The following is a 27,790-nucleotide window of genomic DNA, read 5'->3' on the forward strand; positions in this document are numbered from 1 at the left end:
GCACCATTTTTCTCTATGAAGCAGTAATACATACAAAAAGTTGATATTTCAAAATGAAACTATATGCATTAATTGGTTACTTCAGAAAAGTGGGGGCGGCAATCGCCCCCCTTTGTCCCCCCCTAATCGCCGCCCATGCCGAAAACGTGAAACAAGTGAACTCTAAAAGTTCGTAGTCCCACTACTATGGGACCTACCGTAGTCGGGTCAAGACATCACTGAGGAACTGCTATGTTCGAACTACCCAAATATCGATGTTTTAAGAATGCTCCACTTACTTGCACACCAATTTATAGAGAGGTAGATGCAGAGTGATCAAATACTCCCCAAACAGCCTCTCGAAAAATGATTGTGCAAGTACCAGAGGTTCTGAAAGATGGTTTGGAAAGTTCACACATACTAGTTACTCAGTGATGTCTTGACCCACTACGATCGATCCAATAGTAATGGGACTATGGACCTTTGAAGTTCATTTTTTCACGTTTTCGGCATCCTATAACTACGAAACTATACATTTCCGACCACAGGTCCATATGAACTTCTTTTTTTCTTATTTTGGTATGAGGTAATCTATTCCCAAAATATTGTGACATTTTTTTTAACACCCTGTATAATTTCTGTACAATAACATTTCTGCACATGTTATTTGTGGTTTGCGTTTCTGGATGACCCTCGTATAATGTCACTCTTCGTTCCAGTCCTACTATAAGAACACAGATACGTTAGCTATAGTCCGTTGTCTATAGTTGGTAAACCTACTTTTGAAATATATTTCCGGTGGTGAAAGAGTACACAGGTGATCGATTATACAAAATAAATCTTTAACAGTTTTAAGTTCCTTCTAGGCGAAATCGGCAAATACTCAAATTAAAAGCTACAGATCAGGTAAAAAAAAAGGTCCTAAAGAAAACAACACAAGAAATATAGCCTATATACGAACGTAATTGTTTACTACTACAAAAGAAAAGTTCTAAGAAGTGTAACGCACATAATGACAAAAAGGAATTGTAATTCAGAAATTAAGAATAAAGCTCAATATTATCATTTAAAAACACAAAATTACCCAGTAGTCCTCAAGAACAGTTGAATTACTAACTACTTTTCATGCGACGAGTGTGGAAAATTAAAAAGAAAAAAAAAATAGTGAAACGCACAAAAAATGGCGAATAATACAAAGAAACTAATGAAAAAAAGGAGGAGATGAGGAAGTGAAGAAAATATATATGGGAATCATCTTATTAATGCACACACGGCTAAGCCTTTCAGCGAGTTTGCTGCTAAAGGTAATGATTTTCCTCACCAAACGTTGTGATTGGACGCAGTCCAGATGACAGGGTACTGCAACTGAAGCACGGACAGACGGCTTTCGGATACAGAGAATCTTCCTGTGAGGTTATTTATCGGTTCTTTTTTTTTTATTTCCTTTGATTTTCTTTTTTAAACAGCTAATTTTCTTTCAGCACTTTCAAAAGTGTGAGATTTTACGGAACGTAAATCATACGAACTTAAAGCTTTCTTCCTGCTCTTCGCTTGGTATATATACTAAGAACATAAATTATTACTTCAAAGGTTAGTGGCCGCTAATAACATTGATGTTGATGCTATATTTCTTGAAGTTATTTTATGTGTGAGAAAATCAAGTCAGAGGAACATGTATATATAATGATATCTGATACGATAATCTCTTCGTATTATAATACAAATGTTCTGACTTTGAATCCCGAAAGTTTCTTGCTATGAATGCACTGGCCACTAGACCAGAAATACCTTACTAGCTCTATAAGTATAAAAGAGTCGCAATTAATAAATAAATTTATAAATAAATAAATAAAGTATATTATTGAACTCAGGGGCGTCATTTAAGGGGGGAAGGGAGGGACATTTGCTCCCCCCCTAGTTTGAGATTTATATAGATTTTATCAATAGAATAGTAGTAACTCAGTGGAAAACGCGAAATTTTACATATATCAAGAGGTCTTGCCCCCCCAAGTCAAATCTGAAATGACGCTACTGATTGAACTACTGTGTGTGAACCCTCAATTCTCGTACAGATCCCTCGTGTCTATATGATTAACGTATGTGTCCGGAACGGGAGACCTGGTTTCTATTCATACCAGGACAGATTGTACGTTAAGCAGTAAGTCCACATTTCATATTATCTTGGTACTGAAACCTATTACCTTGGACGTTAAACTCCAATCCAACCATTGAGGGGCACGGTGGCTCAGTGGTAGAGCGATTACCTCTTATGTGTAGGGTCCCTGATTCGATCCCCAACCAAGTAAGTTGTGTAGAAGACAACATTGTGTCCGTAGGTTTTCTAGGGGTAATCTCGGAGTTAAAATCAACTGAACTCGACTTGCGCTTATTCCATGAACGTGAAATCCCAGATTTGAATTTTACATCAGTCATTCTGATCGACTTTCACTTTAGTTCAAGTTCAGACTTTAGTCTTTCCTAGAATTTCCCTCCGTTTCTGGGTTCTCATACTTCAGGTATCAAACAACACAGAACTTCAGCGTAGCATTTCATAAAGTCAAGTAAATTAAATTGTGTAAGCAAGTTCATTAAAATATCATTTACAGCATCAAAACTAATAATGATTATATATTTCAAAACTACAAATTAAAGTTGAATTTGAATCGCTACAAAGTAATTAAATTCATTTCAACTAGATTTTGCTAGTGCAATTTTACCCCCTTTAGAAAGCACAATAAATATTATTTGGAACGTCTTCATGAACTCATAAGTGTGTTTCTACTATAGTCACTTGTGCTCAACAATAGTGTCTTGTAAAAAGAATTGAACAGAACAACAAAAGTCTGAAGGTCTTCAAGTTGGCCTCATCGTACGGAAGACTTGGTGCTGGTGGTACTACAATACATGAATCTTCAACTTTTTGTGAATGATATGCAAACGAAGATGTATATATATATATATATAAAATTTATCTTTCACTGTGTGTGTGTCTACGTCGAAGAGCAGTCTAAAAGGAGGTGAATGTACAAAAACTATTAAAAGCACTTTTTCACTAGCTGTCATTGGGAAACAGGGCACACCCACCATCAAAGTATTTCCCCAGCACAAACCATACTATTGTTCCGTGATTCTCTCTCTCTCTCTCTCTCTCTTTTGCATCATATTGTATTCTTTAACTTAACATCCTTTTTTGCGACCGGTAGTTCTATTATTTTCCCTCTTTTTATTCCACATCTTCTATTAATTTTCTTTGCTATTCTTCGCGAAGAGGAAACAAACTGAAGAAGAACTGACGTGCAGATGAAGAATAAGGAATTCTCTGTGTACTGTCCAGCTGTTCTCCCACAAGAATCAGTACACGCAATGTGGGAAAAAAAATCTAGGAAGACACCACTATACTTAACATTACATACATATTATTCATTGGGCGGATGCAGGTGAATGATGATGGTAATGATTATGCAAAAATAAAGTTTTCTTTTCACTCACTAATCATCAACAAATGCTCACTCATTCAATGACGGACGGTTCGCTTGAACTGTCAAAGGAGTGCACATCATCACGACTCTGGCCTATGGACCTACTTTTTCGGTTCTTCCTCATTTTGACTGTGCTTTTAAAATTGTCATTTTTATTTTTATTATTGAGCGGTGTCACTGAATGGCATCCATCTTTATATATCACACAATGATACACACTGAACTTTTATTTTTTTTTTTCTTCGATTGGGTGGTGTTCAGACGTGCATTGTCTAGTATTACCTATGTATGTTGTATTATGACCACTCTCTCAAGCAACCCGGATGTCCGTGTGACCCAAAATATCTGCAAGTACTTTACTGTCTTCAAAGTGCGTAACTGTCCTTGCAGATAGATCGGGGATGAAAAACTTGATTTACAAATTATATAGGTAATGATGTAGACTCCTGGTATTAGCCACTATTGATACTTTCCTGGTAAATTCTGGAATGCGATCTTTTTTCAACCACGTTTTGAAGATAAGACAACTACATGAACGAGAAATATTAAGGAATGTATGCAAAAACTTTATAATAACGGAAACTCAACGAATAAAATATAAAATAATACCGGTACGAGAGATCCGAGATCGATTTCCGGCTGGAGCTCATGTGGTTCGGATTTTACATTAAGTTGTAGGTATACTTCTCATACAGTCTCGCTGCTGAAAGGAACACTAAATGGATGATACAATCAAGACGTCTAGGATAAAAAAAAAAAAAAAAAAAAAGATATGACATTAGAATGGGAAATACAAGAAACTGTACACAGTCAATGTACAGTGTTCTAGCTGGTAAATCATTGAGCAAGAGACTTTTGAACAGGCATTACGCTCAGTTTGAGGTGCTGTCTCCTGCATTCTTACGCAACAGCGAGGTTATGAAGGAAAGGGCCTACACTATTAACGTGAGCTCCGAACGTCGACCAGTGCGTGAATTGGTGCAGTTCACAGGTGCACAAACTGCCATATAAGCTCAATTTTCATAGTACAGGTCATTTCTCACCACACTATCTAGCCTTCAAGGGACATGACTTATAGAGCCACATAATCGGTCTAGCTAATAGGGATTAAGCATTAAGATGGGAATAATTTAGTGAGGCATATAAGACATTTTAGGGATGTGCATAACAACTTTCCTAATAACATTTTCCTCTATAATAGGCCTATTTAGAGCATTATAGTGTTATTTCCATAATAATAGTTTACAAATATAATTCCCACACCATGTGCCAACTTTACTTTGCTCTAAGGTATATGTTACACATTTATCTTTTTTCAGCTGGCACCTCCGTTGGTAATCCCTGCAAACTGCATGATCCCCCTCCTTTGCATTCTAATATCATATAGGGGTCTATGATTTGTGCATGTTATCTTATGTTTGATTTCAGATTAGGTTTAATGACATCTCACCATCGTTTCTAGCTTACACGGTAAAAACCTCATCATCGTTTCTAGCTTACACGGTAAAATATTTCAGTAAGAAATGTACTTCTTTTATTGGCATTTCAAGTCCTATAATAGTCCTATATTAAGAAATCACCAGAGTCAGGCAATTGGAGAGATATTTGGATTAGGAAGTAATGAATTCTAGTTACTCCCCTCCCCCTTCCTCCCCCCAAAAAAAACAGAAACAAGGGAGATTTGAACACTTATGTATAATGCATTTCTTAATTGAAAAACTGTTCAACACTGCGTTTCTCAAACTTTTCTTTCAGTTGGGACGGATCACTTTTATTAGCCAGAATGTTCTACGGACTATCTACTCTTATTGTACCCTTCGAAACATATTTATTGATTTATTTTTAACCATAACTATACTAGTACAATTAAGTATTAAAGAATTCTCTTAATTTTATAAATGTCGCTATTCATGCCTGTTCTCTCATAATAAGAATATATTTATAGAATGTCTTTGACTCCCTTTTCCCTTAGGGTATGCATGGAAGATGGATTTTAACTTAAGCGGTCTCGGAAATGTCACTATTCATCTCAGCTATACAAAAAACTATGGATTGGATCGGACCACTATAGTCGTTTCCGAGTATTTTTACATGTAATCCTCTTTCCACCCTTACTCTTGGCTGAACTTGAACTTAAACGGTATCGGAAGTGACACTATTATTCCCAGCGGCATAGTAAACAATGCAACAGACGCTAATATCGGTCGTTTTCGATTATTTTTACATGTCACCCCGTCTTACCATCACTCACTCCCACGCCAATGGGGGTGACTCTGGATTTAAAGGCCATGGGGAGTGTCACTATTTATCTTAGCGAGCCCGTAACCTATGGATTGGACATTAATATCGGTCAATTTCGCTGATTTTACATGTCAATCCTGTCAGCCTCCCCCCCCCCATTGCCGAAAATCTAAGATAGGCCACGCTCCAATAATGTACCAAAAACCATCAAAATTCGTGTAGCAATCTAGGAGGAGTAAGCCGTCAAAAATCGTTACATTATAGATTAATATAAGAAAATACGTATATGTTTTATTTTTAAATCTAATTGAAGGTTACCAAGAAAATTTTGTAATACATTTTTATAGGGTATTAGAATTTGTATTCTCTTTACTAAATTATATTCTCTATCTATCTGTAGAATCTACACCTGTTTGAGATTATACGATAGGATAGGCAAGTGCCTTGAACTCAACTGAACATTTTGGACTAATGTTCAATCTAAGAGGTCAACAACGAGGACCACAGTTTGCGAAACGCTGGTCCAACAGACTTAGGTCCTTGTCAGCGTAGCGTGATCTTTAATATATTTTTTTTTCGTTCTTTTATGATTGGAAGACAGTGTCTACATGTATAACATATACAAGCCCACATTTGCCTATCAAATTCTTGCATGATTTCAAGAATAATAACGAAACAAATCTAACGCTATATCCGTTGTATGTAATACGTACATGAATGATAGATACACGCAATGAAATTTTAAATCGTTCGTTATATATGCATATACACACAGCACAAAAGAAATGTAGGGAGGGGAGAGAGAAAGCATACGTATACACCCATTTATACTATTTGAGAACGTGTGAAAAATTGACTAACATATCAATTCATACGCGTGGAAGAATAAAAGGAGACAATCATGATGCAACTGGTGATGATGCAATGCCCGATTGATCAATTGGAATATTATGTTGATTTCTAGGCGGAGTTCAGTTTGATGGTGCTTGTTATCGTCTGTAGAATTTTTATCTCCTTTGACAAGTGAATTACAAAAAACATCTTTTGGTGAAGCAAAGTAAAATTTGGACCAAAAGGCAGATTAGACGGGCTAATCAATTCAGTTTCTTCATTCCAAGAAGAATGATTCAATGTAGAGAAAAAAGCATCTCTGATATCTTTGTTTTGATCCAAGGGCATGTTAATTTATGAGAGATATCATTTTATCAGTGGGTTTCACTGAGGTTCTTCCGTTTCATTGCACTAATTCTTTCACCATTCAGTTGTTTTTCTTATTAGCCTACAAAGGACATACTCACTACTATAGATGTTAAATTACATGTAGTTATACGCAAAACGGCGTATTACACTAGCAAAAGCATAGGATAATAAAACAAAACTAAATCTTTAATTTAACATACACGACATTGTCCAACACAAGCTCACGTGAACTACGATCATACAAGGGACTCACTCGCGTCAAAAGTGAGTCTTTGGACTCCCCCCCCCAAAAAAAAGGACGATATAATTTTATTATATTGGAATGTAGGGAAATAAATATATTTGAATTGATACTATTGAGTGTAGTATGAATACCCAGCGGCGCAAATCTATCTTCAATATTGGGAGGGGGGGGGGGCGACAAGTAATACTTTTTTTTTTTTTTTTTTTTTTTGTTAAGCGATGCTCAAAATAATTGTGAAGTTGAAAAACAATCCTGTGGAGGATCAGGGAGCAAAGCAGGCAGATTTGAGGCTTATTATAGGGGGACATCAATTTCATCTCACTTTCCTTTGTGCTAATCGGACACAAAATCATCACATTTCTCCCCAAAAAACACATTTCAAATCTGATTATTGGGGGAACAGTCCCCCCAGTTTAAAGATTGGAGGGGACATGTTCCCCTCATCCCCCGGGATTTGCGCCAGTATGAATACCTCATACTGTAGTCTAGTCGTTCTCAACCGTTTCTAACTGACGACAAAATTTTTACTGAGCGTCCAAGACATCGCGACACACTTGTTTGATATTATTATTATTATTATTATTATTATTATTATTATTATTATTATTATTATTATTATTAATAATAATAATAATAATAATAATAATAATAATAATAATAATAATAAAATAATAATAATAATAATAATGTAGCACTGAGCATTATTGCTGCCGTTGGAGGTGTCGACTGGTACAGTCTGTCTCGATTTTAACTAATTATTGTTAAATTCTTCATGATTTTTAAATTCTAAAATTTCGGGACACGCCTTAGGGAACTGCGTGACACCAGTGTGTCGTGACACATCGGTTGAGAACCACTGCTGTAGTGTAGCAAATTTATTAGGAAAATATAACATACAAAAGTTTTTATTTTAATGCAGGTGTGGTTACCATTTCTTCTTGTTATTTTTTTTAAAAATGTTATTACGGTCTGATAGAAACAACATCCTTCGGGAATCAACCTTATGAGATACACCAATTAAAAAGTATGAAAATTAACTATTGAAGATTCGTTATATTTTCACTACTCGTTATAATCAAGTAAGAGCAATTATGTTAATGGAAACCATGAAAAATGAGAAAAATGAAATAATAACACAATAAATTAAAAAAAAAAAAACAAACGAAAATTACTACGAGAAATTTGCATATGATATAATGAACAGCGACCACCTTGACCATACGCTTTGACCAGCAGTAGCCATGAAAGCTGAAGAAAAGGACATAAATGCCTTTAATTTGAAATGCTTTATACAATACTCATTAATACTTTCTAATATCTATAGTTGCCATCGTATTTCAATTTTATATGTTGAAGGTAGTTGTCTAGTTATTTGACTAGTATGAGAATCTAGATGACTGTTAAAGATTAAATACAAGATATTACCTTATGTAAGTATCAGTAGTACCTAGGTATATTTAAGATACCCAATTTAAACATTAGATATTTTGAGTAATTTGGTTGTTTGAGTTTAAATTAAAAAAAAAAAAAAAAGAAAGAAAAGTTCTGTCTAAATTATTTGTCTTTATGTCATTATATACATATTACCAATGTAATGAAGGAAAGAACCAACTATTAAGATGAGATTCGAACCTCTAGTCGTATCTGCATTCAAAGGATTGTACTTGCAGCAGCAAACAGGGTTTGAACCTGCAAACACACATTCAAAGCGAGTGTGTGAACCAAAAGGCTACAAGCCTACTGTTTTTTTTAATTGAAGGTTGAGAACTGTGAACAACAAACTTTCAAGGGTTTGAGATTGATGTCAGGATCAGATACGCGATTCTCAAAGCCTTGGCACAATGCGATCTGTCCCAGTTTCGTTTAAAAATAGCAAGACATTGGAGGCCATTAGGCTTGTTATCTTTATTATTCTTTTTTCCTTTGTAACTTTTTTTTTGTATCAATGAGCGTCGACTTACTACACATCCGAATCATCACATAAGCTTAACCGGGAATCGAACCTCCATCTTATGACCTCAAGAAATGTAGTGGCTAACGCTCTTGCCTTTTGTGCGAGCAGTTCCGGGTTCGATTCCTGGTGGGGATACTCGGAAAGGTGTAGGAGCCTTTTCAGACCAGAAATCCTAAGTTTCCATCATTTATACCAGGTAAATGTCGGAATGATACCTAATATAAAGGTATCAGGTCGTTTCCTTCCTTCCCCACATCCCGGATAGTGTGACAGCCGAGAGATGTCATCCCTCATGCGTGACGGGCTTACATGGACATAGATGCCGAAAGTCCAGGAATATTTAAGTTAATTCCCAATTTCTCATATCTATTTCGAATCCCCGTTTCAAAAATGTAGGATATTCCTTAACTTCAAACTCATATTTTTTGGGGCCCCATCGCTGGTCTAATAACTAGTGTGCGCACCCCAGGGTCTTGGGTTTGGTTCCCAGTGCGAGAACACACTCCGGCGGTTCGGATTCCACCTGAAGCTGTAAGTCTGTCTTACATAACCTCGGTACTGAAAAACAACGCTAAACTTGAAGAAAAATTGTATTGTTTGATACAAAAATGTAAAATACATTAGTAAGACATTAAACTAGAAATCTCTCTTTTTCTTTTTTCTTTTCTTTTTTTTCTTTCTTTCTTTCTTTTTTTTTAACTTTATTCACTACCTTGAATCATGGCAAACAAATTAGCAACTGGTATTAATTAAGTAACTTACCTCCTTTGAGGTCATCGTGGGATGCATGGAGGCAGTAGACGCTCGAGGCACGGCGGGGGAGGCACTGTTAATAAACGCGGAAGAATATCTGGGTTGATTCCTCTCGGGGGTCGGGGACTGGGACTCATTCTGAAAGTAAGAAAACACAAAATTTTGAGTTAATCATAAAGCTAAAAACAACATATTATGTTATTATAATATAAATGAAATAATAATAATAATAATAATAATAATAATAATAATAATAATAATAATAATAATAATAATAATAATAATAAAGTTTAACACACTTCTACAGGCAGATTCTACTAAAGCATGGGGCGCAGTCAATGGCGTGTGACCTAGGCTGTGGCTGTATGAAATGAAAGCTGTGGTGCGATGTTGCCATGTGGTGAAAGGGTGTGATTAAGCAAAAGTGAATGAATGTCGAATCACTTCTTTCCTGCATAAACTGACGTGAATGTTTGCTTATACATGGCAACACCGCAGCTCCCTTATTTGTCAAGAGCGTTTAAAGGGAACTGAGTACCACTTTCTAACGCAATAAACGCTGTCCCTTAGCTTAGACAGGGATAAGAACGTAAACAGAATTTATCCTTGCACCACTGAAGTCATATTTAAAGAAAAAAACTATTTTCCGCTATGAATTATCGTTCTTCCTCTAAGTGAAACAGTGTAGAAACCGGGAATAGTAGCGTTTTACTACTTCTGGTTTGAATAGAAAGATAAAGATAAAACTTAATCTTGCATCACTGAATCTTAATCTTGCGCGGTGTCTCAGTGGTAGAGCGTTCACCTCCGGTGCTTGGGGTCCTTGGTTCGATCCCAGCTCGCGCCGTGTGGACTTTGTGGTGGACAAACATCGTGCTCGTGGGTTTTCTCGGGGTTTTCCCGTTTCCTCCCACTTTCTTCATTTCATTTATTTCTCATAATCACCGTCTCCTTTAGCCTAACCGGCATAAGCGTGGGACGTAAAACTCAAAGATTTCATTTCATAACGAATTTTTGTTCAAATAACAAGTTTCATTTCTCTAACATTCCAGGATTCCGAGATATAAAAGTCTTTTCTCCCCGCCCCTTTTCTTCCCTTCTAAGACATACATCAAAAAACGCTTAAGTACATACCTAATTATTTCAAATGTAAAGTCCAAATACCAAATTCTATGCTCCTAACCTTCAGAGGTTGCCAGATATCGACATGTTATTACTGTATAATAATTACAATCTCCACCCTCTTTCCTTTCCATCTCTTCTCTTTTCCTTTTTACTAAAACGTCAAAAAACACTGAAACACATGTCAAATTATTTTCAATGAGAAATGCAAATACCAAATTTCAAGTCTCTAACCTTAAATGATTGAACATATTAATACAATAATTCTAATCTCCACTTAATTTTCTTCTCGTCCTTTTTCTTCCCTTCTGGGCCACATATCAAAAAAACGTTGAAATACGTATCTAATTATTTTAAGTGAGAAGTCCAAATACCAAATTCCATGTTTCTAACCCTTTAAGTTTCCAAGATATAGGCATATTATTATACTAATTGCAATAATTGCAATTACCACCCGTTCTTTTACTTTCTACATCTTCCCTGTCCCTTCTAATTTAAATATCAAAAAGCACTTTAACAAATATCAAATTATTTTCAATGAGAAACCCAAATACCAAATTTGAAGTATCTAACGTCAAGAATCATCATTATTTTCCACCCCATTTCCCCCCTTCCTCGTCGAATTTCCCAAAGTCCTTCCTTAGTAGTATCCTACGTCACAAAGCCTATAAACTGTCCAAATTTCACGTTTGTAGCTTAAGCGATTTGGCCTGTACGGTGATCTGTCACTCACTCACTCAGGACTTTGCCCTTTTTATATAGAGAGATTTAAGATGTTATGGGAAAGCCCTGGATTTTGTCCTAAAGCCGCCAGTGTCTTAGATATGTAATAGCTTTGCTAAAAACTTTAAGCAATCAACTGACTGAACTGCGTCTATATGTATTATGTAAAATGCCGCTTATGATATTTATTTTGCTCGTAATAAAAAATAGAAATAATGACGAAAATTCAAAGACATCCATGATTTTAGCGTAATGCTGCAGGAGTTCAGATCATTGAATTAATCATAGAGCCGACTGTATAAGATAGACCACATTAAATTCCAATGTGGCACAAAGAAAATATGCAGCATTACTATGCAGTTTTTCAACGTTATAACTCATTCTGAAAATATTATCATAGGTCTCACAAACAATTGAGTTTTAATCCTAACTCGATTAATACATAACAAAAGGCAGATCTATACAATTACTGACTTGAGATGAAAGTGGCAAGTTTAAAGATATACTAAAGACTAAATGATGGGGTGTGCGCAACAGTGGTCTAACCCCGAAAAATGTGAAAATGAGATTTTCATGTAATCTTTTGTCATTTAAATTGAATTGTCTTCCCACTGAGTTAGATAAAATTCACCTAGTCAATTTTATACATATGGATATTTTAGTTCTGGGTCTTAATCTAAGGCCTAAAATATTCAAATCAGGAGTCCGAATCTGAACTTCGAAATTTCGGGTGTGGATAGAGGAACCGAATATCCGGATCCAATATTCGAAACTTCGGATCCGGATCCAAGATCCAAAATTCCGGATCCGGATCCAAGATCCGAAACTTCGGATCCGGATCCAAGATACAAAACTTCGAATCCGGATCCAAGATCCGAAACTTCGGATCCGGATCCAAGATCCAAAATTTCGGATCCGGATTCAGGAACCGGATATCTGGATCCGGATCCAAGATCCGAAATTTCGAATCCGGATCCAGGAACCGGATATCCGAGATCCGGATCCGTCTGGCCATCCCTAATTGGAACTCTGCTATTATAGACCTGACAAAAGAAAGCTGGAAACCCTGACTGGCTCATAGTATGATTTATAACTCTGGCAAAAGTAAAATTACCGAATAGCCACCTAGGTCACGTTCGCTATGGGGGGATAACGCATCGGCAACGCATTCTCTAATAGCCATACACTTAGGGTCCCGTTCTTCATAACCTTGGTGCTGTATAAGCCCACAAGACACAAAAAGAAATCAAACTGAAAAGTAATGAGAAACCAAGGAACAAAGAAAAGTGTCATAATAATCTTGTTACATACACAGCACTTTCTAAGAAATGCCTACTATAAGAAATTCTTTCTAGTCTGTGCTAATAAATATTTTTTTGCTTTCAAAAATAACGTGCATTATATTCCAACATTGCTTAAGATATATTCTCAGTGTTGAAAAATACATAACACATACATACATACATAAAAAATGTTGACATCCACAATTCATTTATAAACTGTCTATGGAGTCAGCAACAGTCATCGGTTCTTATGACCTCTACCAGTCCTTCATCATCATTCTCATCATCATATGTCTCAAGACCCCCTGCAGTTTATGGAGCAAAATGTAAGGTGTGGTTCATCCACACACACGGTCTCTCTACAATATGACATCAATTTGTTATTCCTATATGTTACAATCTCATTTCTTTTTATTTTATTTTTTAACTGCTGATTTACTATTGTTGGACGGGTTATTTTCGTTAAGCTGTACTGGGGTTGTTCCATTTTTATTAAGGAAATTTTCTTCGGAAGAAAAAAAATAAAGCATCATTTTCTTTTCAGAAATTCGCCTAAATAAATAATAAAAATAATAATTAGCAAAATGCGACAATAGCAGTCAACTGCTAGAAATGCATGTCGGCACTAAGTTATAGAAAAATGGAATTTCTCTTTGTGATGTTGCTATATTCCTCAAAGGAATTAGTCCCAGAAGCGACAGTCCTACTAGCGACAGGAACTGTTATCTGTCCTATGAGCGACCGATTCATTTACATTGAGATGATGGAAGATGATATGATTCCATCTTGTAAAATATGTTTGCCTCTGCCGTTATTAGCGCCCGAACAACCTTGGTATGAAATATGTACGTGCCAGTGATACTGTTCGTCAAATATATTTTTCCTCTACTGTGAGTGCAAATAAAACTTATTTTAATTTAAAGTTAGATTTGACATAACCATATCAAATAACTTAACGAGATAAAGGGATATTTCCAAGAAAAGTATATTCCTATGTAATTATTGAAAATCCAGTTGCAATATCCCCTTTCTTCAAAAGCTCTGTTTTCTGTACTTAATTTGATTCAAATCTAATTACTCACTAAGCACAGTAATATATTTTATTTTAAAAAACTTAAACGTGTAACAGTTTCGCCAACTATTTACTTTTTAGACTTCCTAAGACTCTATGAATTAAAAAAATGTCAATGATAAAAGACAGCTTTTGAGATCCCTTACATTTGATTGACTTCTCAACCAATCCCACCAATTACAATGCAGTTCACTCTAAACAATCCAAACGGTAAACAAACTCCTTAAACTACCTTCCCCCTTATTGTAAGCTACTAAAACGTAAACTAATTGCTTTTGCCTTCCTCCCGTTTTTGAGTTATACATAAAAGCTTGTCGTGTAGCAATCTGATATAATCCCTTATAACTAGACGAACTGTTAAGTCCTGCTATAACTTGTATAATAATTTCTCCGAATACACAGTGTTTTTCGATTTCTTTGATATCCTCAAGTGGTGAGCACCTTTTTTTCATGGGCGCCCAATGGAAAGGCAAGGGTCGTCGCCCTGACTCACAAAAATGTATATGTAATATAGCAAACCACATATATTAAATATCAGATATACAAGACGTGATACAGCAACCATGCCCTTCCCTAGAAAATTTTCTTCGGGCACCCCTACGTCTTTCTGATTTCTTTCTTATGCCATATTCAATCATATTCCACAAGACACAAAAAGAAATCAAACTGAAAAGTAATGAGAAACCAAGGAACAAAGAAACCAAGGTTGTAAACATATTCAATCTAAACTTATACTCCGTGTCATTTTAACATGAAATTTTTAATTATATTAGAATCATAGACAAAGGCGGAGAGTCAATGTATTCATAAAAATTAATTCAAAAATATAATATTAGGAAAAACGTATGAAAGTTTGTTAATATAATGAGAGCTTTCTCAGGTATTAAATTCAGGTAGAGCGAAATTTTTCATAGTACATTTTGCTAGGTTCTAAATCACATTAGCATGAAACAAGTTAAAGAAGAGAGTACCTTATCTTTTTCCATCATCTTAGTATGAACAAATCGGTGACTCATAGCGCAGTTAACAGATTGAATCGGTCGCTCATAGGACAGTTAACAGTTCCTGCCGCTAATAGGACTGTCGCAAGTGGGAAGACACCCCTCAGAGTTGGGACTTTATCTATGAGGATAATCAAATAATAAAGAAAATATACAGTTTGATGCGTAAATTAAAGGATAACAGGAAAGCAACATCAGAAAAACTTTCAATCCTGGAAGGCATATTTTAGTATTTATAAAAGACCAGTTGTTTTAGCCTAAGGCAGGCAACAAGTGATAGCGCATAGTGATATATATATTAGTGTGACTATTTACTGTAAGAAATTATCGAAATGCACTGAAACATTTACTGTTTACCATAAAGAATTCTCATTGTGTCCCTTCCATTCTTACAACCAGCATTACATTATCTCTTAAACAAGGTTGTATAACATTTCAGGATAATGGTACGCACAATTGCCATATTTGCTTTTTATAATTAGCCCTTTCTCTTTCTACAACCAACGTTACAAACCTCTTAAGCGAGATTGTATAATATTTCAGGATAATGGCATGCATAATTGCTATATTGCTTTAACCTCTACTCTTTCTACTATCAACATTACAAACCTCTTAAGCTAGGTTGTATAACATCTCAGGATAATGGGACGCACAATTGGCATATTTGCTTTTTGTAATTAGGATGGTAAACGTTAGAAACGAAGAGAAGTACAATCTGGCAACCGCAAGCGTATTCACTATTCTGAACATTGATTAATAAAAACAAAATGCTAGATATACAAAAAAATAAGACAACGCAGCAATAAAGTACATGATTTATACTGGGAAGAGTTGTAGGTAGATATCTGGTTTTCTTTAAGTCATAACAGGAGAATTTGAACTTCACTTTGCATTAAAACTCATGATTTATTGAAATATTCTACAACCTTATTAACATGACGGAAAGACTTTATTATTGTTATCATATTACTGTATTACACAACTGCTACAAAAAACTGTATTACCAACAAACAAAATAATATGTTTTTCAGTAGTGCACAAGGTACGTTACCATTTCCTTCCTTTCAGTGACCTTGACAAAATGCGTGTACACGTACATTTTATTGCATACATACGTCACATACGAGAACATATGAGTATATATGTATATACGTGTGTGTCTGAATGTGAAGCTTTTTTTTTTTTTTCTCCTCTCATATCAATGTATGCAGACAGATGTAGATTCGCAACATGTTGCTACAAGTGGCTTGGTTGCCAGAATCCAGGTTACTGGGTTCTTTATGGTTAACATGCAGAATATTTACATACAGAAAACGAGGAAAATAATGGCATTTGTTGCTAGTTCTTTATTTACTTCAAAACAACAAGATGACTTGCTAAATTTTTAATTTATTATTATTATTATTATTATTATTATTATTATTATTATTATTATTATTATTATTATTATTATTATTATTAGTAGTAGTAGTAGTAGTAGTAGTAGTAGTAGTAGTAAAATGATATGAAATATTTCAGTTTAAGGTCCCACGTTTAGGGCTGTTAGACTACATGAGACGGATGATTAGGGCAAATGATTGATGACAAAAAAATGGTGGAATGAGAAACTGGGAGGAAAGGGAGTACCCCGAGAAAACCCACGAAGACGATATTATCCACCACAAACTTACTTGGCCGGAGATCGAACCCCAAGCACCAGAGGTACGCGCTCCACCACTGAGCCACCGTGCCCGCATAGTAGAAGTAGTCGTAGTAGTAGTAGTAGTAGTAAGGAATATAGAATTTATGAACAACTGAGGAAGCAGAAATTATAGTTCACCATTACTTTTAACAAGCAATAGTTCACAGTGTTGCACAACACAAAAATTGAATTTTGATTTTTTTGTATTTCTCGTCATCCTCCATTCTCCATTCAAAAACTTTAGTGAAAAGAATAAATATTTGAACATAGAGAATAGTCAAGTTTTTAGATTTGTTGAATAGAAAGGCATTTAGTTTCATTTTAGCGTTATATTCCGTGGACAAATTAGTATTTTGCATCCTGAGCATTATACTAACCCGCTAACCTCAACAGCATTGCGGATAGTCTTTTGAGTTAAGAACAATATCCTTATTCCCTTAGAAATACATGAGAAATCGATCTTTGATTGTTCATATATTGGGTGGAACCAACTGGATGGAACGTTCTCCATCAACGAACTCAATTTCTAATTTCTGACCCTCTAAAGGGTGTCCCATAAAGAACTTTTTGAAATGGCCGTCATTTCTGTTCTAGTAAGTTGGCAGCACTGAACGTTACACGATTTTCATCTGTTATATTTACGGTTAGAAGTCACATAGCGCCGAAAAGCGTACTATCGGCGTCTGTTTTCTGTACGAGTAGGAATGGAGCGCTCGCTACCATTGTAATAAGTTTTCACTGTGACAACACGCTGTTCCGCCGTGAAGCGCTTCATTCCTACCTGAACAAAAAGTATATGACGATCATGTGCTATTCGGCATTTCGTGAGGGACTTTAGAAAACGTGCTACTAGAGAACGCACATACCGTATATGTTAAACAATATTGTCATTGATTTATGCAATGGTATACGCAAGGTGGGTTTCGGGGTGTCAACAATCCCCTGGGGATATTACATAAAAACATTTACTATATTAAGATATGGGTCTCCTGAAACGAAGTGGGATTATTATACGCCACTAGGTTTATGGAATCTGTAACGCCAGTTGGATACAACTAATGACTAGATATCTCCTACGTAACTTGCCCTCATACTGTTCCAAACTTACAAGAAAACATTGTGAACGGTATCGAACTTGCTCTCACGAGAAACATTACAAGAGCTGTCCAAGAATAACATGATACACCCAGTAGTGTCAAGCATAAGCATACAGTAGTCATTTCCAGCACTTATTGTGGAATAAATTGTATATCCTCCATAAGGTTGCATTACTTCTTGAACACTCTTGTGTGTACATGTAATTTTCACAACAAATTATTACCTAATATAAGGCATTACAGCACGTTTTCTTTAGAAAAGCAGGCCGACAAAAAAGGTATTGATACCTTCATTAAATTGCCATTTGGTATACCACACGCAAACTTTATATATATATATATATATATATATATATATATATATATATATATATATATATATATATATATATATATATATATATATATATACAACACGTATAGTAACATACGCACCTTTGCACACAAGATCCGTTACACTTTATATAAAATTCACATGTTCTTTCCCCTTCATAAATGAGTACACAAAAAATACACCACATATACAGTGAAAAATGAAATTAGCTCTCTTAATGTTTTTATCTAGTATATGAACTATATAATTACCTTGTCTTTCCAAGGTTATTAACGATTATTGTATCTTCCTTTTTTCTAAAGACCTGTTTAGTGTAGTCTTTTTTTTTTTTTTCAAATTTCTGTATGCTGCACGGAAGAAGCATTTTCAGATATTAAAAAAAAAAAAAACTTTGTTGCCATTTCGTACTAAATATAATAAAGTTCCTTATATTTACTTATTTTTAAGCAATTTTATTTTTAACAAAAAAACAAATCATAACACGAGGCTTCTAGGAAACATGTTTTTGCAGATAATTACATTCAAATAACGCAAAATTAAGTGAAGACTCGTATGTAGTTTTCTTCTTATTTCTTTTTTGTTTCCTAATAAGAATAAAAATAACTGGGGAAATTATTGTAAAAAAGTAGTGTATGCGAACATTAGAAAAAAGCATGTTTTTTCCTGTATTTTTTAATCTTCTGTTTACTTGTTTAGGAATGAATAGTGGTGGTCCACATGGTTGTGATGATTAAAAAAAACTTTTCAAGTCATATAGTTAAAAATTCATTTAAAAGATATTTTCTCACGATTATGAACATTTATAAGTCACTGGCGACTTACTAGATAAGGAACCCGAAGGTTCAATACCGCGTTCACAAAAGCTCTCTATTGACTTCTGTCCTAACCAACTGGATCCAGTTTCTACTTTGTATTCCTATTTATGCGAGATCCATCTTAATATTGTCCTCCCATCTGCGCCTAGGTCTTCCTAATGGTAGTTTTTTGATTGGTCTTCCAGTTAAGACTTTTAAAGTGTTCCTCCTTTCTTTCATCCTGTCTACATGACCTGCTCAGCTGAGACTCCTAGATTTGGTGACCCTAACAATGTTTGGTAAACCGTATAAATTATGTAGTTCCTCGTTATGAAGTTTCCACCATTTCCCATTCCTGTTCCTCTTGGGTCCGAATATTCGTCTCAGGATTTTGTTCTCAAATAATTTCAGTCTACGTTCTACCCTCAGGATAAGCGACCACGTTTATAACATAACCACATAACAAACGTTTATAATCATCGCACTTTTTTCTTTTAGCATCAAAATCCATATATGTATTGGATCATAACATTTTATGTACAGGATTCTAATTATTTTATACCATTTTAGGTCAAGCTTTACTTCTTGCACAGGTTTGTACAGTCTCTTGATGTGCTTTTTGTATCATGCACGAAAAGTTAGCTACCACTGAGCCACAGTGCGCCCCTTTAAGTCTTTGGAAATATAAAGCTGATAACGAACAGGGAAAATTAGATAAGGTGATGAGGAAATGATGGGAATAGTAGGGAGGAAATCATAATACTGGAGGTAATGAAAACGAGAAGAAAGAAATTGGCTAGGACAGTATCTGAGAAGAAAATTTATTCAGAAGAGTGTTATGGAAGTCATGGTGGAAGAAAAAAAGAGAAAAGTACTGCAAATGGCACATGACTTGCCAATGATGGCAGACAACTACTGGTGATTATGATTTTCTGGTTTTTGCGCTAGATTTGAACGAGCTTAGAGTTGCAAGCGTGGTGTTTTAACTATTACTATACATATATGCAAGTAATTCATAGTTATTCAAAGTCCAATAACGTCTCTGTATACCCCTAACTCAGCCATAAAAACTTGCCTATTTAGGTAATAGATAGTAAATATCAACTTTGTGCCTATATTCTTTTTCCTGTTTTACGAATGTATTTCGGTAACTTATGGGTGCGGTTATGTTGGGAAGTCAGGCTTCTTTCTCTCTCTCTCACGCAATAATAACTTAAATTAGAAGGATCTGTTTGTAAGCATCACGTCTTTTAAAAGAGAACTTGAATACAGTGTCAGCTTTCGCCGTACTTTTATTTATATATATATACATACATACACACACACGATTTTACTTTACGTCATGCCTTAAAAGAAAAAAAAATCGATGAATCCATAAGCACCTTACAGACAAGATAGATACCAAACGATGTAATGAATAAAAAGAAAAAGTGAAAAACAAGTGAAAAACTTATTCCGTGCGTGTATATAGACAATCACGAATCGAGGCTTTTTTTTTTCATACTAGGTTTGAGGTGCGAATTTCGAAGGACTTGACTCAACGCGGAGAATTGTGTCTGTCTTAAATATATATATGTAGAAGTAAGTGTGTATATGTGTGTGTGTGTTGTTAATCTGCCTGCCGTTCGTTCTATGTGGTCAAATCGTGTTATTCGCTGATTACTTGTAATGGCTTGCAATAAAGTATGGGGTGGGGTGAAAGGGAACGAAGCACACACAACACTGACCTTGGTTATTTCGCTAATGTTGCCAATACATGATACACGATGTCCTACATTCAATTAGAAGCTGGAACCGAAACTAACACCTTACGACATCAAAAAGGATGAAAATACACTCGACTGCAAAGTTGATTTTTTTTTTTTCAAATGCATGTATGGATAACGAGAAAAACAAACTAACTCCAGATGCAATTACTCTTCCAAACACTCTTTATCAAATAAGTTGGGTCGCCCACGAATCCATTATTAAAAAAAAAAAAAAAAAAAAAAAAAAAAAAAAACGCAATTGGCCATTTTACCCGATAATAACATGTGACTATATCTCATACATATATATGTTTCAAAGAAATATGGCCAAACTTAGCAAATAGCCAAATTAGACAGCTAACTTCAGAGGATTTCCTATGTTTTCCACCGTTTTCCTTTGAATATTAATGAACAACTGCAAGTCCATTGTGAATAATAAGAAAATAAGGAAAATAAGCCAATATATCTATTAGTCCACCAGCGAACGAGTGCGGGCGGCCGATTTTGGAACTAAAATACAAACAACAGTGTTTCTAACCGGATCACTTGTAATTAATCTATCACAGTTGTTTTTGCCCTGTTCATAATAAACCACTTCACGCATATGTTCAAGTTAAGACAAACACAATTTCAAAAGTTATGGAAGTTATTTTCAGAACATTTTAAGGGACTGAAAAAAAAAGTACATACACCCTCCATATTAATATGACAATAACTTGCGAATAAACTAACCTCAGTGTTGTACAAAAGAACACTGAGAACTTCGTAGCATTCGACTGTAAGGAATTCCTAATTCACCTGTTAACGAAACCTCGAAGTCCATCTTTGTGAATCAAAGTTATACTTTGGCAACTGCGCTTTCATTGTTTAAAGCAAGTTCTATTGTGTAGTTTTGAGATAAGGCGCCTTCGAAATTGCTACCAATTTGGACCATGTGATCGATCGATTGACAGTACCTTCAGTAACAAATTTGCATTGAGATCATTTCCGGATGTGCTGCAAAAGACTGGTGAGAGAGAAACTGATAATCTAACCGCCTCCGAAGGAGATTTGGATCCGCCCCTAATTAAGAAGGTAGATAAAGATAACTTTCTCTGATATCTAACCTGTCATTATTTAGCATGGTTTGGTAATTTAAAAATTCAGTATTTCTACCATATTTTGAAAAAAAAAATATTTAAAAGAAATAAACCCAATGTTACATTGACGCGGTAGGGGAGCGATTAAAATTTAAAGTGGGGAGCCTGACAATTGATTTCTTATAGATCGTGAAATTCAGAAAAAATGAATTTCATATTAAAAAAGAAATACAAAATACATTTTCAGGTAACTCTTACATTCATTATGTTATTATAAAGTTAATGGTACTTTTGAAATTGATTAGAGTGAATAGATATGTATTTAAGTAACAAAACCACTTGCGTAAGTTTTTCAAAATATCAAGTTAGAAGAACGAAGTTTGTCTTCCACTGCTATCTCATTGCTCAAAGATACCGGCGATGAAACAATTGGCCGGAAATCTACGTAGCACATTTTAGTACTTACACTTGAAATAAAAATACAGCTGTTTAAAGACGATTGATTACCTTTGTCTTTGAATTTCTTATGTGCACACAGGATTTGTTAAACAAGACCGTACATCTGATATGTTTGAACTATATGCAACTTATGCTCACGGGCTAAACTCAGTCTTCTGAAGTCAATCGACAAATGATTACGTATTACAGACACAAAGACAACACTAGGCTCCCAAGTTTCAAAATTATATTGTGTATGAAAACAGATAATAGAATTAATTCTTTATCACAAGAGACCTAGGGTCTGAAAGAAATTCAGAGGGAGTTCAAAGGGAATTTCTATAGTCATAAATAAAAGTGAATTTATTGTGTATTGAACCAATGATATTTATGCTTACGTTACCCATACGCTGATGTTTTATCGATACTTTTATTTCACATTTACCAAAAGGCTGGATTACGATTATAATCCTAAAATAAAGATACATTGTAATCAGGTTTTACAAGGCTATCCCGAAAGACAAGCTATCCAATCCCGTAGCCCTTTAAAAAATTAAGGAAAATTTTTTCTTCACTTCCTTTTCCCCCAAAGGGTTCACATTAATCAAAACAATGAAATGAAATTTCTTTAGTTTAACGTCCCATGATTATGCTCTTTATGCTAGAGGAGACAGATGATTAATGAAAGTGAAACATTGTAAAATTAATTGTTGGGCTCTCACAGAACCACGTACAACAAAGACATATGCGCTAGCCAATAGACCAACGGAGAGAACTTCCGCAGTTCTCGAGTGGAAACGTATCGGAATTCTTTCTTGGCTACAACTCAAGAAAATAATTTAGTTGTCAATCGATAGACCTACATTAAAACAAATACAAGCATCGCGAGCCTTAACTTGATTTAAACTTACAGTTACAAGATATTGCGCAAGTATCTAAGGTACCAACCCATAATTAATATTTTAGTCATTACATCTTATTGCTGAGTTTTACAGGTTTCTACTGTTTTATAATGAAACAAGTAAAACGTAATCATTTTTTTATATAATCTGCTTAATACACGGTAGAAACTCACTTGTATGCTATCTTGTTCTTAAATTGTTAATTTCCATGCATATGCCATTATCCACAATACATCTGCATTACTGCAGGAATAACCATTACTGCATTCAATAACAACTATATAATTTATGGAGTTCTTTATTAAGCGAAACAGATTAGGCTACTTATAACATGTAAACTGCAACTTTTGAAAATCGTTGGATACACTGCAGAGTGACGCTCTCCGTTCCCCTGTCCCACCGCGCTTACGTAGAAACTGATGTAAACACTACACTAGCGCCCTCCACGAAAAACCGCACTAATATCCTGGTCAGGTAATACAGTATGAAACCTTATTATATGAACTTACAAGAACTGTTTCTAAGGGTTTTATCAAATGGTCAAATTTGAATATCAAAATATTTTTGAATTTTGGAATCCATTTTTTTTTTTCGAATTCAAGTTCGGTAATCCGAGAATCGAACTATATTGTGCAAATACTTGGCCATCCTTGGTTTCGAAATGGAAATGAAATATTTTAGTTTAACATCCCACGATTATGTCCTTTTAGGCTAAGGGCAACTTTTTTCAGACCAGCCATTCCGAGTGAGGTTTTCCTGAGTTTTCCTCATTCACACTAGGCAAATGCCGGGATCATACCTAACATACAGGTCCCAGACCGATTCCTTCCTTCCCCAATCCTTTCCTCCTTCCCTTTCCTCGGATAGTGTGATCACCGTGGGACGTCATCCTTCATATACGTGACAGACTAATAAGGCCACAGATACTGAAAGCCCCATAAATCTAATTCCTAATCGAATACTGTGCATTGTTTCAATAGCATTGACGAAGCAAATATCACGTTGCATTTGATTCACCTGAAAGAAAGAACTTCGAAATCTCAAACACTGTTACCTTTGTTGTTAAGGTACCTTTGCACGTTGTTTATCGTGCAAATTGGTATTTCGCGCTGTTTTTATTTTCTTCTTCTAATTTTGAAGTATAATATCATGGCACTCTTAACGATTCAGTTAAGGTCTTAGTTAAATAATGGATACGGATACATTGTTGAGGACTTTTGCTTGTTTGTTGAGGTAGGTCTGTCAAAGGATATACAAGCTGTGATGCAGTGGCGACGCCAATCTTCATTTCTAGGGGAAATAAACGGAAGGGCAGAGACATTTTTGGAGGACCAGATAGTTTTCTGTATGCCGAAAGCAATAGTTTTATATTACTTGACTCATATTATAACACATGTCTGGGGGCAGTAGGAGCGACAGAAGATGCTATTGGGTAGCGCCCGCTCCTTGTCCCTACTTCAAGCGTCGTCATGACTGTGATGAAAGGTCGTATAGGATCTTGAATTATTTCAAGAAATTTGCATTTCAAAGAGGTTCAAAAAAGGAAAAAATACATTTCACTAAAGGCAAATGTGAAAGTAATATTTTAATTTGTTGATAGTGATAATGAAAATTGATTACTTAAATATTATGTCTTGTGCTGTGGCGGAAATAAGAATATGCTAGGAACATCCGCCAAAAATATTTTGTGTATCAACAAATTCTTTCTGTAAACATCCATTGTGTATTTGTTGTCTGCAATAACAGTGGTTTATTCAGTAGCCGATCAAGAATGTAAAACTGAGAGGGGGGGGGGGGGCAGCCAGAACTCACAGACTGTGATCATCATAAGTTTATTATAAACTTTCAAAAATATATAAATAATAGTTTAAATTACTCTTGTTACTCAAAAACTGGGGACCTAGGCCCCCTGGTCCTACGTTAAATCTGCCATTATTTTAAATTTTATTCCACAGTATCGCCCACAACAATTTTCGTGTTTTGGGAACAGGACTGTCCTTCTCCCTACCCTTATCTATGCCACTGTAAGTAGCTAATTATATCAAGAGAGGGTATAGTAAAATACAAGAATGTCCCTGACACGTGTATGGTAGCTTATAGTGTTGCCAAGATATTTTCTTTAAAATCCGTTTATAGAGAGGTTCCGCCATCATTCTCACGTTTGTTACACTTATAAAAAAAATAAAGAAAAGAAAAAAAGATTAAATCTTTAGGCCACACTACCGGTTTTCAATAAACGTATAGGTTTTATATATAAATACAGGGGAGTTTAAATAAATCACTAGAACGATAAACGGCACCTACTAAGGAAACCGAACGTGTATTTATGGGCCTTGATCCATCAACATGTGTCAGGCAAGTGTTACCAGATCTAGAATATAACTTTTTTTTTTACTTTTTCTTCCTGCTATCTTGACATGGCCGAAGGAAATTTCACGTTGTCATATGAGGTGAGAAGAAAAGAAAAGAAAAGAAAAAAAATCAGTGAAAGAAATACATACATATACTCAAACATGGTTCCCTGCGCTCGAAAATTAATAATACACTACCAGTTATTATAGCATACACTTTAACACGGATAATTATAAGGTATACAAACACGGCATTAGTACTGATTGGACCTTCATATGTTTTAATGGCTTGATATTAGTGTCCATTTTTTTTTTCACTTAACAAAAGAAAGGAGATAATTCTCATCGGGTTCAGTTATAATAAATGTTGTTTGTGATCGTTGCTTACAAACTTCAACACTTTTGTTTTTATTTATTTTAAGATTGTGTGTGTATAGTAGGAGGAGTATTGATCTCTTAAAGATTTGTATAGCGTAAACCTACCTGCTTTTACGTACACATATATATACCTAGGCACATATTGTGTATATATATACGTACGACACATGGTTATAATAGCATATATCATAGCAACCAAACTGCCCTATATTTATAAGAAACAATAATAAATTACTGTAACTGGTATAATTTGCCTGCTTGAACACATCAAAAGTGATAAATAGTATCAAAAATATCTACCAAAATCATATATCAAAAGATGTCGAATGCTATTCGGAAAATAGATTTTTAAAAATATAAATCTAACGCACTTATCCATTTTTGACAGTTTAGGTGTTTGGTTAATATCTGATTTGTGTACGTGTGCGTGAGATAAGAGAGCGAGAGCGAGAGAGAGAGAGATAAAGAGAAAGGCAATTCAAAATATAACGGCATATAAATGAAAATTACAAAAAAGAAGCTAATTTAACGTCTACACTACTGATTAATGAACGATTACATGAAAGAATTAGAATTAAACTATACTATCAGAACATGTTGCAAGTAGCAGGAGTGAAATTGTTAGGAGTATGTGAGTCATCGTTAGGAGGAGACAAACTATAATAGAAACAATCTGTCCAGTGGCGGCTTTAGCGGGTAGGCCGGATAGGCACGGGCCTAGCCAAAAATTTCGCAAAATATATAAACGTCAAAAGATACAATAAAGAGTAAACAAATTTTCCACTATTTATATTAATGGTAGATAATTATTTAAGAAATAGCATCAACCACTACTGTAATTGTAATTTCCTACCGTCATTAATCAATCAAATGTGTATATGTATCCATAAGCAAGGGAGCGGGCCTACCCAAAGTTAAATTAAAATACTGAAGCCGCCCCTGAATCTGCTACTTAACACTGAATATATTTTACATATACAGCCAATAAATAAACAATCTGTCTCAGCAGAATAATAAAAACAACTATCAATCGTTTTTAGCAACGAAGAAGGTAATACTTTGACTTTCTAGCGCCATAATCGTATTTTCTCAATTTTCTCGAAAACTGCGCACGAGAATTTGTTCTCAAGTATCTCATTTTTGTTCAGCTCGACAACTTTATATATATACATATATATAGGTTAACCGATGGGTTCCAGGGAGATACGCAGACTATTATTTTTGTAAAGGGGCCGAAACCAGGATAAGTTACATTCAAAGTCGTAAATCTCCCCTAAAATTACATTAAATTTACAGAAAAGTCGGGATTTCGGGGAAGGGGGCTAACTCCCAGGAACTACCCACAGTGCACGTCGTTAATAGGATATGTGTGTTTGGATAACATTATATTAAAAAAAAATACAGTTATAAAGCGTTAGTTTCCGGCTATAACCATTACGGATCCTGTGCATTGTCGTCTTTTGTTACTGCCATAATGAAAAAAATGAAATGAAATCTTTGAGTTTTACGTCCCACGAATATGCCCGTTATCCTAAGGGAGATTATGATTAAAGCAAGTGAATAATGTTAGAAGAATTGATGGAATGAAAAGTGAAAGGAAACGGGAGTACCTCGAGAAAATACACGGAGATGATGTTGTCTAACACAAAATTACTTATCCGGGAATCGAATCTAGGATCCCACCTTCGATATGTAAGGGCTCTACCACTGAGCCACCATGCCCCGTCTAGCGCCACAGTGAAAAATTTGCTAAATATATTCACCGCTACTTCAGAATCAGCTTCATCTTAAAAGGTTAGGTGATTATCATATCAATTTTTAGGTTTACAAAAAAAAAAAAAAAAAAAAAAAGTTTTCTCGAAAACTACGGGCGAATAGTGGTTCAATACTAGAGCACTTACCTCTGGTATGTGGGGTCCCTGGTTCGATCCCTACCC

The 27,790-nt window shown here is 35.1% G+C and overlaps 1 protein-coding gene across 1 annotated transcript in view; it reads right to left on the reverse strand.

The window, feature by feature from the left end:
• The window catches only part of LOC145662511 (uncharacterized), a 507,258-nt gene that overhangs the window by 357,273 nt on the left and 122,195 nt on the right, over nucleotides 1-27,790 (reverse strand). Inside the window, exon 2 of the mRNA XM_081728161.1 lies at nucleotides 9,860-9,988. Coding sequence (XP_081584287.1) covers nucleotides 9,860-9,988 — 129 coding nt within the window. The remainder of the gene's footprint in view (nucleotides 1-9,859; nucleotides 9,989-27,790) is intronic.

Source organism: Thermobia domestica, chromosome 10 (genome assembly GCF_964235325.1).
Source record: "Thermobia domestica chromosome 10, izTheDome1.hap1.1, whole genome shotgun sequence".
Lineage (NCBI taxonomy): Eukaryota > Metazoa > Arthropoda > Insecta > Zygentoma > Lepismatidae > Thermobia > Thermobia domestica.